We start from the raw sequence: 15,735 nt of genomic DNA, 5'->3' as shown, positions 1-15,735 counted from the left end.
ATCTACAACTCCATAATTAAAATAATGCAACTTCCCTTATTTCGTTAGATTTTTTATATTCTGCTTTTCAGGTGGGCCTGCAGATTACATTCAGGTCCTGGAGGTATTTCCCTATCTGCACAGGGCTCCCAATCTAATTTTGTACCTGAGGCAACGGAGGGTAAAGTGACTTGCCCAAGGTCACAAGGAGCGGTGGTGGGATTTAAGCGTTGGTTTGCCTGGGTCATAGCTCGCTGCTCCAACCACCAGGCTCCTCCTCCACGTCCCTTAGTTTTGGCAAGCAGTGTTATTTTAATGGAACAGGATTAGCCAAGCATCAGTTACTTTTCTTGCATTTGAAAGATGCGTGTATGAAAAGGCATACAAAGCAGCTAATTTCAATAGGGGTGGGTTTTTGATCAAAATATCACATGATAAATAGCATTTTTCATGAGTTATATCCTTATTGCAGTTAGTAAGCCAGGTTTGTGCCTGAGACAATGAAGGGCCACTATTCATTTACTGTTTTCTATTCTACTTTTCAGCCACTTCAAAGAGGATTACATTAAGGTACTGTGGTTATTTCCCTGTTCCCAGAGGGCTCACAATCTGAGTTTGTACCTAGGGTAATGGAGGGTAACTATGTATTTATATTCTGCTTTTTAGTACTTCAAAGTGCACTACATTCAGGCACTGTAGATATTTCCCTTACAATCAGGCCCCTAGCTTGCAGCCCGCTGCTCTAACCATTCAGCTACTTTTCCACTCAAGAGTTGTGCCCCTCTCGCAGTGCCTTGGGGTTTGGAAACCACTGTGCACTTTGCCTTACCACTCACTCTACGCCTTGGGGTTTGGATGCCACTTTATATCTTGTGGGGTTCATGATTGTTGTGGATGCCCTTTAACCCTCTTTTTTGTGCCTTGGGCTGCTCATGCTGCTGTTGGTGCTGCTTTAGTCCTCATTCAGTACCTTGGGCTGTTCATGCCGCTGCTGCTGGTGCCCTTTACTCCTGGTGATTTGGGGTGTTCTTTTCGCTGTTGGTGTCCTTTTGGCACTCTCATGGACCTTTGGTCTGTTCATGAAGTTGTTCATTCTGATTTGTCCCTTGAGCTATTGATGCCACCCTTGGCTACCACTTTACACTACTCTTAGTTTGTTGGAGAGCTCTTCCCTCTCCTGTTGATGTCTACCTGCAGTTTTCACTAAGCATGATTAGCAAAACCCTAATATTTGTGTCCCTAAATTCCATACATATCTACCACTATTGACTTCAATGGAAAATGAATGAACAACTAACATGAAAAAATTAATATATTTTTTCTCTAACCTGAAACGAATCACTGAGCCAAATGAACTGAATGAACCAATTGAATTGAAATTTTTCTCTGTTAACATCCCTCATAGTTTTTGTAAAGTGATCTATAGCAGCCTAGATTGTATTGGTGTTTTAAGGTTTGATGTAATATTTGCAGCTTTGCTTTTTCATAGGTAGGGTTGTTACTGTCTGATTGCTGTTATTTAGTGCTATTTCAGTATGGGAGGTTTACTATATTATAACTATAATTCAGATTTTTCATGGCTTTCTGAGGGCGACTCCAATACCAAATGTGCGTTACAATAGGCCTCATATCATATGGGTTCTGAGTGTCATTTTTGTAAGGTTTTCGGTTTAGCCCAATAGCACTGCATGTTAATATAAGAACATAAGAACATGCCATACTGGGTCAGACCAAGGGTCCATCAAGCCTAGCTTCCTGTCTCCAACAGTTGCCAATCCAGGCCATAAGAACCTGGCAAGTACCCAAAAACTAACTCTATCCCATTTTACTGTTGCTAGTAATAGCAGTGGCTATTTTCTAAGTCAACTTAATTAATAGCAGGTAATGGACTTCTCCTTCAAGAACATATGCAATCCTTATGCAATCCCCTGGCAACAAATTCCAGATTTTAATTGTGCGTTGAGTGAAAAATAACTTTCTCCAACTATTTTTAAATGTGCCACATGGTAACTTCATGGAGCGCCCCCTAGTCCTTCTATTATCCGAAAGAGTAAATAACCGATTCACATTTACATGTTCTAGACCTCTCATGATTTTAAACACCTCTATCATATCCCCCCTCAGCCGTCTCTTCTCCAAGCTGAAAAGTCCTAACCTCTTTAGTCTTTCCTCATAGGGGAGCTGTTCCATTCCCCTTATCATTTTGGCAGCCCTTCTCTGTACCTTCTCCATCGCAACTATATCTTTTTTGAGATGCGGCGACCAGAATTGTACACAGTATTCAAGGTGCGGTCTCACCATGGAGCGATACAGAGGCATTATGACATTTTCCCTTCTATTCACCATTCCCTTTCTAATAATTCCCAACATTCTGTTTGCTTTTTTGACTGCCGCAGCACACTGAACCGACGATTTCAATGTGTTATCCACTATGACACCTAGATCTCTTTCTTGGGTGGTAACTCCTAATATGGAACCTAAAATTGTGTAACAATAGGATGGGTTATTTTTTCTATATGCATCACCTTGCACTTATCCACATTAAATTTCATCTGCCATTTGGATGCCCAATTTTCCAGTCTCACAAGGTCTTCCTGCAATTTATCACAATCTGCTTGTGATTTAACTACTCTGAATAATTTTGTATCATCTGCAAATTTGATTACCTCATTCATCATATTCCTATCCAGATCATTTATAAATATATTGAAAAGTAAGGGTCCCAAAACAGATCCCTGAAGCACTCCACTGCCCACTCCCCTCCACTGAGAAAATTCTCCATTTAATCCTACTCTCTGTTTCCTGTCTTTTAGCCGGTTTGTAATCCACAAATGGACATCGCCACCTATCCCATGACATTTTACTTTTCCTAGCTTCCTCTCATGAGGAACTTTGTCAAATGCCTTATGAAAATCCAAATACACAACATTTACCGGTTCACCTTTATCCACATGTTTATTAACTCCTTCAAAAAAGTGAAGATTTGTGAGGCAAGACTTGCCTTGGGTAAAGCCATGTTGACTTTATTCCATTAAGCCATGTCTTTCTATATGGTCTGTGATTTTGATATTTAAAACACTTTCCACTATTTTTTTGGCACTGATGTCAGACTAACTGGTCTGTAGTTTCCCTGATCGCCCCTGGAGCCTTTTTTAAATATTGGGGTTACATTAGCCACCCTCCAGTCTTCAGGTACAATGGATGATTTTAATGATTGGTTACAAATTTTTACTAATAGGTCTGAAATTTCATTTTTGTGTTCCTTAAGAACCCTGGGATGTATACCATCCGGTCCAGGTGATTTACTGCTCTTCAGTTTGTCAATCAGGCCTACCACATCTTCTAGGTTCACCGTGATTTGGGTCAGTTCATCTGAATCATTACCCATGAAAACCTTCTCCGGAATGGGTATCTCCCCAACATCCTCTTCAGTAAACACTGAAGCAAATACAAGATGTTGTAAGTGATATTTGTACCTTAGAAGTTGGTACTTTGAATGTACTTATTCATGCAAAAATATATCCTTTCTAATTGTATATGTGGGGAGAGGGAGAGAAGCAAGGATATAAGGTTCACCTACCATGCCTAATGCACTTGCACTGTCCCTGGAATTATCATACAGGGGCATTGAAAAAACTTTAGACCTTTTTAGAAATTTCTGGAAAAATCAATCCATTCAGCATTAAGTCTAGTAATGTGATCCATGTATGTGATTACAATGAACTGTGCATTTTCAGTGAAAGATTCTTAACATTAGAAAACACATCAAACAGACCACAAACGAGAGGAAAACACTTCCCCATTTTAGTTTTAAGAAAAGGGGGTTTCTTTCATGAGAAATAGTGAAATGAGGAACTGAGTCACAATCTACAGAGCACAGAAATGTCTGGAGAGGTTAACCAGCAGTGATCCACCTGAGACCCTACAGAGCACAGAGCTTTCTATGGATATTAACCAGCAGTGATCCCCTGAGACCCTACAGAGCACAGAGCTTTCTATGGAGATTAACCAGCAGTGACCACCTGAGACCCTACAGAGCACAGACCTTTCTATGGAGATTAACCAGCAGTGACACCTGAGATCCTACAGAGCACAGAGCTTTCTATGGAGATTAACCAGCAGTGATCCACCTGAGACCCTACAGAGCACAGAGCTTTCTATGGATATTAACCAGCAGTGACCACCTGAGACCCTACAGAGCACAGAGCTTTCTATGGAGATTAACCAGCAGTGATCCACCTGAGACCCTACAGAGCACAGAGCTTTCTATGGAGATTAACCAGCAGTGACCACCTGAGACCCTACAGAGCACAAAGCTTTCTATGGAGATTAACCAGCAGTGACCACCTGAGACCCTACAGAGCACAGAGCTTTCTATGGAGATTAACCAGCAGTGACCCCCTGAGACCCTACAGAGCAGAGAGCTTTCTATGGAGATTAACCAGCAGTGACCACCTGAGATCCTACAGAGCAGAGAGCTTTCTATGGAGATTAACCAGCAGTGACCACCTGAGATCCTACAGAGCACAGAGCTTTCTATGGAGATTAACCAGCAGTGACCCCCTGAGACCCTACAGAGCAGAGAGCTTTCTATGGAGATTAACCAGCAGTGACCACCTGAGATCCTACAGAGCAGAGAGCTTTCTATGGAGATTAACCAGCAGTGACCACCTGAGACCCTACAGAGCACAAAGCTTTCTATGGAGATTAACCAGCAGTGACCACCTGAGACCCTACAGAGCACAGAGCTTTCTATGGAGATTAACCAGCAGTGACCCATCTGAGATCCAAAGAGCACAGAGCTTTCTGGGTAACATTAACTGGCACAAAGCAGTTTGTTGATGTTTTAAAGAATAAGGATTTCAAACAATGAAAACTTTAATGATTTTCCCTGTATGGGGTCTGATGATCCTTTTGCCAGGTGAGAGTTTAATGTGTCCTTTCTTCATAGACAAATGGCAGTTGAGAAATTTAACTCCACCCCTTCATATGCTTAGTCTTCTGATTACCAGATTAGAAAGAAAGCCCTGGAGTCATAAATATATATTAGGGAATAGAATACTAGATTTGCCAGGTACAGACTCATGTATTTGGAGCACAGAAAAATGAAAGGGGATGGTGTGCAAACGTGCATCAAACAAGAGAGGGATCTGGGGATGATCATATCTGATGCGCTTATGGTTCTCAAAACTGTGTGACAAATAGTAGGGATGTGAATCGTTCTTTGACGATTTAAAATATCGATTTAAAATATCGTCCGATATATTTTAAATCGTCAAAAATCGTTAGAGGCGATATTTAATAGGAATTCCCCCGATTTATCGTCAAAAATCGTAAATCGGGGGAAGGGGGAGGGGAAGGGGGAGGGCGGGAAAACTGGCACACTAAAACAACCCTAAAACCCACCCCGACCCTTTAAAATAAATCCCCCACCCTCCCGAACCCCCCCAAAATGCCTTAAATTACCTGGGGTCCAGTGGGGGGGGGGGGGGTCCCGGTGTGATCTTTTACTCTCGGGCCTCCGGTGCGTTGTAGAAATGGCGCCGGCGCTACCTTTGCCCTGTCATACGGCGTATGGCCGGCGCCATTTTGTACGGCAAAACGATTCGAGTGCAGGAGGTCGTTCCCGGACCTCTGCTGGACTTTTGGCAAGTCTCGTGGGGGTCAGGAGGCCCCCCCAAGCTGGCCAAAAGTCCCTGGGGGTCCAGCGGGGGTCCGGGAGCGATCTGCTACGCTCCTGACGTCGTGGGGCTGAGCACGGGACACGACTGGATGAGGCACCGCCCCACCACCAGGACTGGATGAGGCACCGCCCCACCCCAGGACAGTGATGACTCTGGATGACTCTGGATGTGAGCTGGGCCCTTTCTGTAGATTGCCCCAGCTGCGGTGGGTGACTTTCCCCCCCGCCCTCCCCAGGGTGTGGGGGCAGGCCAGCGTTTCGCCTTGGCCGGCACCTAGCAGTTGACTTAGAATTGTTGCGGACCAGGGGGAATCCGACTGTTTAATTAATTAATTAATTAATTAATTAATTAATTAAGCTTCCTTAAATCACATCTCATTCTCTCCACTCCTTCCGGTATGTCCACTCTGTTGCAGGCCAGATCTTAGTATCATCCACAAATAGTCAAACTTTACCTTCTATCCCTTCTGTAATGTTGCTCACAAAGACGTTGAACAGAACCAGTCCCAACACCAAACCCTGTGGCACTCTACTTAACACCGTTCTTTCTCCAGAGAAGGTTCCTTTTATTATCACACACTGTCTTCTATCCATCAACTAGTTTGTAACCCATGCCACCACCTTGGCACTCACACCAAAGCTTCTCATTTTGTTCATGAGTCTTCTATGTGGCATCATTTAAAAATTTTTACTAAAATCCAAGTAAATCACATCGAATGCTCTTCCCTGATCCAATTCTCTAGTCACCCATTCAAAGAAATCAATCAGCATTTTCTGATAAGACATTCCCCTGGTGAATCCATGCTGTCTCAGATCAAGCAACCCACCAGATTGTAGGTAGGTCACTATCCTTTATTCAGCAGTCTCCATTAATTTTCCCACCACCGAGGTGAGGCTAATTGGCCTGTAATTTCCAGCTTCCTCTCTGCTCCCACTCTTGTGAAGTGGGACCACAACCACTCTTCTCCAATCACTCGGCACAACTCCCATTTCCAGGGATCTATTGAACAGGTCACTCAGTGGACCCGCCAGAACATCTCTGAGCTCCCTCAGAATCCTGGGATGAACCTGATCAGGCCCCATGGCTTTGTCCACTTTAAGTTTTCCTATCTCTTCCCATACATTCTCTTCTGTAAACTGAGTTTTGTCTACTCCACCCCCATCCACAGCCTTGTTAATTAGTGATGGTCCTTCTCCAGGGTCTTCTTTAATGAACACCGAACTGAAGTATTTGTTTAATATTTCCACCTCTTCTTCATCTCTTTCTGCACATTGATCCTTTTCACCTTTCAGTTTCACTATACCACTTCAGACCGTTCTCCTTTCTCTGATGTATCTGAAAAAAGGTTTGTCATCTCTCTTTACCTTTATGGCAATCCTTTCTTGCACCTGATGTTTTGCTTTCTTGATTACTATTGTGACACTGGACCCTTGAGCCGAGACGAGTACGGTCCTACCTGAGAGAGACTCCCAGGCTTTTGTCGTCGGGAGGCAGATCTCAGTACTAGTCCGGGTTAGCGATCAGCAGCAGCCGGGCGGATCCAAATATCAGTTCCAGGTCGAAGCAGGCGGCTAGCAGCAGAATCCAGCAAACATAAAAACATGCCATACTGGGTCCCTCCCTGAGGCACTCCTCTGCCCACTCCCTTCCACTGAGAAAAATGTCCATTTAATCCTACTCTCTGTTTCCTGTCTTTTAGCCAGTTTGCAATCCACGAAAGAACATCGCCACCTATCCCATGACTTTTTACTTTTCCTAGAAGCCTCTCATAAGGAACTTTGTCAAACGCCTTCTGAAAATCCAAGTATACTACATCTACCGGTTCACCTTTATCCACATGTTTATTAGCTCCTTCAAAAAAGTGAAGCATAGGGATGTGAATCGTTTTAGGACGATTAAAATTATCGTCCGATAATTTTAATATCGTCTTAAACCGTTATGGAACACAATACAATACAGATTCTAACGATTTATCGTTATAAATCGTTAGAATCGTGAGCCGGCACACTAAAACCCCCTAAAACCCACCCCCGACCCTTTAAATTAAATCCCCCACCCTCCCGAACCCCCCCCCAAATAACCTAAATAACCTGCGGGTCCAGCGGCGGTCCGGAACGGCAGCGGTCCGGAATGGGCTCCTGCTCTGAATCTTGTCGTCTTCAGCCGGCGCCATTTTCCAAAATGGCGCCGAAAATGGCGGCGGCCATAGACGAAAAAGATTGGACGGCAGGAGGTCCTTCCGGACCCCCGCTGGACTTTTGGCAAGTCTCGTGGGGGTCAGGAGGCCCCCCACGAGCTGGCCAAAAGTTCCTGGAGGTCCAGCGGGGGTCAGGGAGCGATTTCCCGCCGCGAATCGTTTTCGTACGGAAAATGGCGCCGGCAGGAGATCGACTGCAGGAGGTCGTTCAGCGAGGGTTCCGGCGCCTCGCTGAACGACCTCCTGCAGTCGATCTCCTGCCGGCGCCATTTTCCATACGGAAAATGGCGCCGGCGCCATTTTCCGTACGAAAACGATTCGCGGCGGGAAATCGCTCCCTGACCCCCGCTGGACCTCCAGGAACTTTTGGCCAGCTTGTGGGGGGCCTCCTGACCCCCACGAGACTTGCCAAAAGTCCAGCGGGGGTCCGGAAGGACCTCCTGCCGTCCAATCTTTTTCGTCTATGGCCGCCGCCATTTTTCGGCGCCATTTTGGAAAATGGTGCCGGCTGAAGACGACAAGATTCAGAGCAGGAGCCCGTTCCGGACCGCTGCCGTTCCGGACCGCCGCTGGACCCGCAGGTTATTTAAGTTATTTGGTGGGGGATTTAATTTAAAGGGTCGGGGGTGGGTTTTAGGGGGTTTTAATGTGCCGGTTTTTCGATTTTTTCGATTTTTAACGATTTTTCACGATTTTTCACGATATTTTACCCCCCCAAACGGCAACAATACGATTCCCTCCCCCTCCCAGCCGAAATCGATCGTTAAGACGATCGAGGACACGATTCACATCCCTATGAAGCAGATTTGTGAGGCAAGACTTACCTTGGGTAAAGCCATGCTGACTTTGTTCCATTAAACCATGTCTTTCTATATGTTCTGTGATTTCAATATTTAGAACACTTTCCACTATTTTTCCTGGCACTGAAGTCAGGCTAACTAGTCTGTAGTTTCCTGGATCACCCCTGGAGCCCTTTTTAAATATTGGGGTTACATTATAGCCACCCTCCAGTCTTCAGGTACAATGGATGATTTTAATGATAGGTTACAAATTTTAACTAATAGGTCTGAAATTTCATTTTTTTAGTTCCTTCAGAGCCCTGGGGTGTATACTATCCAGTCCAGGTGATTTACTACTTCTCAGTTTGTCAATCAGGCCTACCACATCTTCTAGGTTCACAGTGATTTGGTTCAGTTCATCTGAATCTTTACCCATGAAAACCTTCTCTGGAACAGGTATCTCCCCAACATCCTCTTCAGTAAACACCTAAGCAAAGAAATCATTTAATCTTTCCACGATGGCCTTATCTTCTCTAAATGCACCTTTAACCCCTCGATTATTACTAACCCAGAGGAACTAGGCTCAATTTAAAGCCAACCATATGTTTTATATATATTTATTTCCAAACTATATCTCATACATTTTAACAAAAAGTGCTAAGTGCAATACATAATATCCCCGTTTAAAATCCTCCACACCATACTCACATACACACCATACATACCATCATATCCCACCACATACTATAAAAACCATCTAGTACATGAACAATACTAATACCCCCCACTGTATAACCCCAATGTTACAGTACATTATTTTTCAAAATGACATTCACTATTGTTACCGATACCAAGTATCTGTTATTAATTAACATGTATCACATTATATTGTTTTTGAAACACAGCAAACTCTTAAATGTCATACCAGATACAAAGTATCTACCATTATTGCCCTGATATTAACACAATGTGTAATTCAAATTATATAATGTAATATCTAATGTTATAATGCCCGACGGGACACCCGTTTCACCCCTTCCTTAGGGCTTCTTCAGGGATGAATTTCTGTATTGTTCACATACACCCTCTATCCACTTCTTCCTCATATGTGTTGATCAATATTCATGCGTTCATATTGTAATATTGAACTCCAGTTCATTGGGAGGATATCAATTGCACACAGCCATCAATTCTCCAACTAACAAAAGAATATATTTCATAAAGTTAAAAAAGAATATCTATTTTATGGCAGGGATAACCACCCTGTGCACCGTCACCTTAAACACACCGTACCAACCAGATATATTCAAACCGACGAAACTGTTTCCCACTACTTTCTAAACGCACTTGTAATCACAAATTTGCAGAAAACAGGCCACATCAGAATGAGCCAACAAGGAGCCACCACTGATCGGATCCCTTAAGAACATAAGAACATAAGAAATTGCCATGCTGGGTCAGACCAAGGGTCCATCAAGCCCAGCATCCTGTTTCCAACAGAGGCCAAACCAGGCCACAAGAACCTGGCAAGTACCCAAACACTAAGAAGATCCCATGCTACTGATGCAATTAATAGCAGTGGCTATTCCCTAAGTAAAATTGATTAATAGCCATTAATGGACTTCTCCTCCAAGAACTTATCCAAACCTTTTTTGAACCCAGCTACACTAACTGCACTAACCACATCCTCTGGCAACAAATTCCAGAGCTTTATTGTGCGTTGAGTGAAAAAGAATTTTCTCCGATTAGTCCTAAATGTGCTGCTTGCTAAATTCATGGAATGCCTCCTAGTCCTTCTATTATTCGAAAGTGAAAATAACCGAGTCACATCTACTCATTCAAGACCTCTCATGATCTTAAAGACCTCTATCATATCCCCCCTTAGCCATCTCTTCTCCAAGCTTAACAGCCCTAATCTCTTCAGCCTTTCCTCATAAACAGGCAAGTACAACCAAGCTTTTATTCAAGCCATCCTGCAAAAAGTCCAAAATGAGAGGTATCTTGACTGAACATGGAAGAGTACCTCGATCCTCACATCAGGCCTCAAACACTCTCCAAATCTGCATATAGGCCAAGGAAGTGGAGAACTCTCTAGCTCTTAGAAAGGTGGAGATCACTGCCAGAGAGAATCCACATTTCAGAAGGGCCATACCATAAGACAAAATCGAGTCAGATCTTCATGAAGGACAGATCCCTGCTGCAACAGGTTCCCGTGTGCCAGAAGTCAAAGGGGCAAATCCACCAGAAACCTCCACAGATCAGCATTTATTTATTTATTTATTTAAGCAAATTTATATACCGTTTTACCAGTAAAACTAACTGACCAAAGCGGTTTACAATATCAAGGTTCACAGGAATAGTGGTCCGCTTGGAGACTGCACACTCAAGTGCATCCATCTTGGGAAAATGAATGCACTCTCTTACTACTGGATCCAGAGGGGTACAGGGCTTCCAAAATATGACCCCCTTTGAAATTAAATTCTGGGGAGCCCTACTGAAGATCAATTAATTCTTGACTGGCCTCCATCACGGGGTAAAAACAAGAGGCTTAATGCAAGGAAACCAAAATGGAATGTCTCTTGGGCTCAGACACTGAAACTGCACCAAGTACTCCAAGCATTTTCAAGGTCTGGGAATCCAGCTGGCAATTCATTTCTATGCAAGAACCACAGCAGTTCTATAAGTTTCTAATCCAGGGGGAATTTTACCTTCCTCAAGAGAGGCAGGATCGGCGTCATCATCCGCGCCATCCGGATCTCCATCCAGGGGACCTGCTGCCGCTCTAGGAGTGACTCCAGCACCCAAAAAAGATTCAGGCACGGTTTCCACCTGCGCCTCTGCTCCAGGAGCATGGGACAGGGCCAAGGACTGCGCCTGAAGAAAGGATTGTAACTGCTGAAAAACTCTACCCATGAAAAAGTAGAAGCGTCCAGACCGGGAGGAACCTGAGGAGCACTCACTGAGCTACCTTCCTCTGCTGAGGAACCAGTTAGGGGAGTTCCAAAATCAGGTGTCCCCCACCTGAATCGTCTTTTACCCAGACCCACATCTGGCTGGGAAGAACCAGGCTCAGTGAAATCAGAGGAAGACAATTTACCCTGAGCCTCCAAACAGTGCTGGCACAAATCAGCGGTTACTCCTGGCTGAGATGTCCAGTCAGGAGTAGCCAAGGTATATGACAAGCAGTGTAAAGAGAAAGACATTTAGGCTTCTTAGGCACAGGTGCCACGATGGCCGACAGTGCTCTGAGTGGCGGCCAGATGCATGTGTCTAGCTTTTTTTGTTTTTTTATTTCAGATAGGTGCTCAACTATGCACCTAAAAAATTATGGGGCGGATTTTAAGAGCCCTGCTCGCCTAAATCCGCCCAGATTTGGCCCTGCGCGCCGGTGAGCCTATTTTACATAGGCTCACCGGCGCGCGCAGACCCCGGGACTCGCGTAAGTCCCGGGGTTCTCCGAGGGGGGCGTGTCGGGGGTGTGTCGGGGGCGGGCCCGGTCGTCGCGGCGTTTAGGGGGCGTGTCGGCAGCGTTTTGGGGGCGGGTCCGGGGGCGTGGTTACGGCCCGGGGCGGTCCGGGGGCATGGCTGTGCCCTCCGTACCCGCCCCCAGGTTGCGTCCCGGCGCGCTAGCAGCCCGCTGGCGCGCGGGGATTTATGTCTCCCTCCAGGAGGCGTAAATCCCCCGACAAAGGTAAGGGGGGGGTTTAGACAGGGCCGGGGGGGTGGGTTAGGTAGAGGAAGGGAGGGGAAGGTGAGGGGAGGGCGTTAGAGGATTCCCTCCGAGGCCGCTCCGATTTCAGAGCGGCCTCGGAGGGAACGGGGGTAGGCTGCGCGGCTCGGCGCGCGCCAGCTATACATAATTGATAGCCTTGCACGCGCCGATCCAGGATTTTAGCGGATACGCGCGACTCCACGCGTATCTACTAAAATCCCGCGTATTTTTGTTTGCGCCTGGAGCGCCAACAAAAGTACGCCAACGCGCCTTGTTTGAAAATCTACCCCTATGCGTCCAACACTTAAGCGCATACACCTAGGCGCATACTTAGGCGGACAAAAGTTAAATGCACAGTACCACTTGTGCACATAGGTAAGCATGCGGCAACTATGCGTTCAAAAACTGGATGCACAACCTGGATGCACAGTGAGGCGCACACGCTGGACCAACAGTCCTGTAGAGGGCATCCTTAGAAAGTGCGCAAAAGCCATTGTGGCCAACCACAGCGAAAAGCCTCAGGGTGGGGCCTAGCCTAAGGAGGCTGCTCAACCCTGCCGGGCTGAGCATCTCTCCCCATGCACACCAAAGTGTGATATGAAATCCTGACAAGCAGAAATACTTTCAGTTGGATTGCAGCCTTAGCTTGCTGTTGTCTTCCCCAGCATTGACTGCAGTGTGCACTGAGGGCTGCACTGCAGAATCCCTCCCTGCCCTGCAAACATCACAAGAGAGAGTTTCAGGAAGACCCTGCCCAAGGTCGTCAGTCTCCATGAGTTACTTCTAATGGTTCCCTGCTCTTCAAGCTTTAGATACAATAATTAATAGAGATGAGCAGGCCCAATAATTTAATTTTGATTCATTTTTTTCATTTTGAAGAAAGGGGGTTTTTTTTTTGGTTTATTTACAGTTGTTGGGGGTTGTTTTTTTTTAGTTTGGCTCGTTTCCTGAACTGAAAAAAGAAACATTAAAACCCCAAATCCCACCCTCAAAAAAAACAAAGATGGTTCAGCTCAGCCAGGTAGGCCCAGGCCTCAAAGCTTGTTTTGCATGGCAGGAGGTGGGATCAGAGTGGCCTAGTCCTCGAGTCTTTGCTGAGAGGTGCAGAAGGCCTCAGGGGCTACATTTTGTACACCCCCCCCCCAAAACAAAACAAAAAATCCCTGAAAATGTTCAGGTATTTTCATAAGATGCTATTTTCAGTTTCTTCTATTCAGAAGAACAGCTTTAGTATTAAATATAAAACAGGCTCATGAATGCAGAATGGAAAGCTTATGGTTCTTACAGGGGGCAGTATGCAGAAGTGCCTGCCTTGGTGCAAAGTACATGAATATTTTCCCCTTGAAAATTACCCTGGTTAAAAAATGCCCACAAAGGTTTGCCCCTGCTTTATCTGTGGATTCTTGTCCCCTGAAAAACAACACTCGTCATAATTCTGGAAATGCAAACTCCACAGCTTACTGCCTCTCCTGACCTAACCCCGCCTCCGAGCCTTCCTACTTTTCTCAGGCTTGCCTTGTTGATCCCCGTGCATCCTTTTACCCATATACAGGGCGGGCAGTTATTCAGACAGCTGATTCACCTGCATAAATAGCCATTTACATGAGTAAATGACTTTTGAAAATTGTTCTCCCTGTGTCTAGTTATTTTCTTACTCCAAATGAAAATGTTCAGTTTCTTGATAACTATTCTCCCCCTTCTCTTTATAACAGGATGCCGGGGGCTGCGTGGCCCGAGGGAAGTGAGGGGTCTCGTTGGAGGTTCGCTCTCCCTGCAGTGTCAGTATGAGAGAGGTTATGAGACTCTCAATAAATACTGGTGCAGGGGAGATACATGGATCCTATGCCACATCCTTATCCAGACAGAATCAAACCGCCACATAACTCAGGGCAGACTCACCATCCAGGACAACGTCGCAGCGCTCACCTTCATAGTGACCATGGAGGAGCTCACCCAAGGGGACAGCGGGAAGTACTGGTGCGGGATAGAGAATCCACTCTTGGATCCTGGAGACCCTGTGTCTGTGATTGTTCTTTCAGGTAAGTCCAGACCCCAGCATCTCATGCTAATTATCATTGCTAATCATGTGTATGGTGCATACCAGATGTAGCCTGTGCTGTACAATCATAATGCCCAATTCCTATTCCTTAGAGCTTACAGTGTAGCAATACAGACAAAGAAGACGTACAACAAGAAACAAATGGAAGGCTTAGAGCTATGAAATGAGCATCGTGAAATATGAAGTCGGAATCATTAGCTGGTTAAGGGGAACTCTCGTTATGCACGTTGTTACTTCTCTCAGTCTTTTCTTAATTAGTGTAACTTGGCCTAGAATCTCTACCCCAGTTCTATCTAAAGTAAACTGAGAAATGCTCTCCCAGTTTAGAGCTGAGATTCACAAATCTGTTGCACGAGTGAGAAGCAATAAGGTTCAGATATTAAAGGCAAGCTCCCGGGCTGGATGATGCATGTGTGTCACATTTATTTATTTATTTATTTATTTAGCGGTTTTTTATACCGACCTTCATAGTAGATAACCATATCGGATTGGTTTACATTGCAGGGAGAGGTAGATCCAAAGGCGAGGCTTCAGTAGCACTCACTCCTCATCCACTCCTACGCCAGGGGGAGAACTGGTGCGGCTGGGCTGAAGAAGACTGGGCCGCTATCGGTATCAGAATTTACTGATTTTGCCCAGAAATTACCAGGAAATGAATTTATGTAGGAGTCTGCTCTGCCGCATTTTTTCTGAGCAGTTTTGTCCAGATCCCTTTCCTTGAGAGAAGAGAATTCCTTTTTGTGAGAGTGAAGGGGAGGTGAGCAGGGGGCAGGCCGTGTTCAGTTCATTATGGGGTAGATTTTCAGCGGCTCCAGCGGTCCTAGGGTAGCCGGCTACATTTCTTCTAAAAATCATCCTAATCCAGCTATCTGTAAGCTTCCATTTTGGCTACTCAGGATTCAATAACTAAGTTCTCTCCGGACCTTGTTCACTCTGGGCATTTATAAGCTGTCTCGAGAGCTTAGGGCAGCTAAGGAAAGGCTGTTGGAAGCTCCGTCCCCTCTACCCGCTCACCTGGCAGAGATACGTGATCGTGCCTGCTCTATAGCTGCTCCTGTGGCATGGAAAGCTCTCCCAGAATCATTGCATCCCTCCTCAATTTGAAAGACTGCCAAAATCACATTTGTTCTGTGAAGCATTTGGTTCCAGACTCTAAGAATAATTTTATTAATACCTTTTTGGGTAATAGGATGCTTACTTCAATTCTGTAGTTTTGATTTATTTGTTTATTTATTTGTTTATTTATTTATCTATTTATTTATCTATTTATTTATTTATTTATTTGACTGTTTGGTAGCCGGCCCTGTGATTTTATTTTATGTATG

The 15,735-nt window shown here is 45.1% G+C and overlaps 1 protein-coding gene across 1 annotated transcript in view; it reads left to right on the top strand.

Moving 5' to 3' along the window:
* LOC115073477 (polymeric immunoglobulin receptor-like) overlaps positions 1–15,735 on the top strand; it is a 102,689-nt gene that overhangs the window by 15,194 nt on the left and 71,760 nt on the right. Inside the window, exon 2 of the mRNA XM_029571918.1 lies at positions 14,064–14,390. Within this exon, the coding sequence (XP_029427778.1) occupies positions 14,064–14,390 (327 nt within the window). The remainder of the gene's footprint in view (positions 1–14,063; positions 14,391–15,735) is intronic.

This window comes from Rhinatrema bivittatum, chromosome 1 (assembly GCF_901001135.1).
Source record: "Rhinatrema bivittatum chromosome 1, aRhiBiv1.1, whole genome shotgun sequence".
Classification (NCBI taxonomy): Eukaryota; Metazoa; Chordata; class Amphibia; order Gymnophiona; family Rhinatrematidae; genus Rhinatrema; species Rhinatrema bivittatum.
Note: the sequence above shows the minus strand (reverse complement) of the source record. Positions and strands in the feature narration are given on the sequence as shown.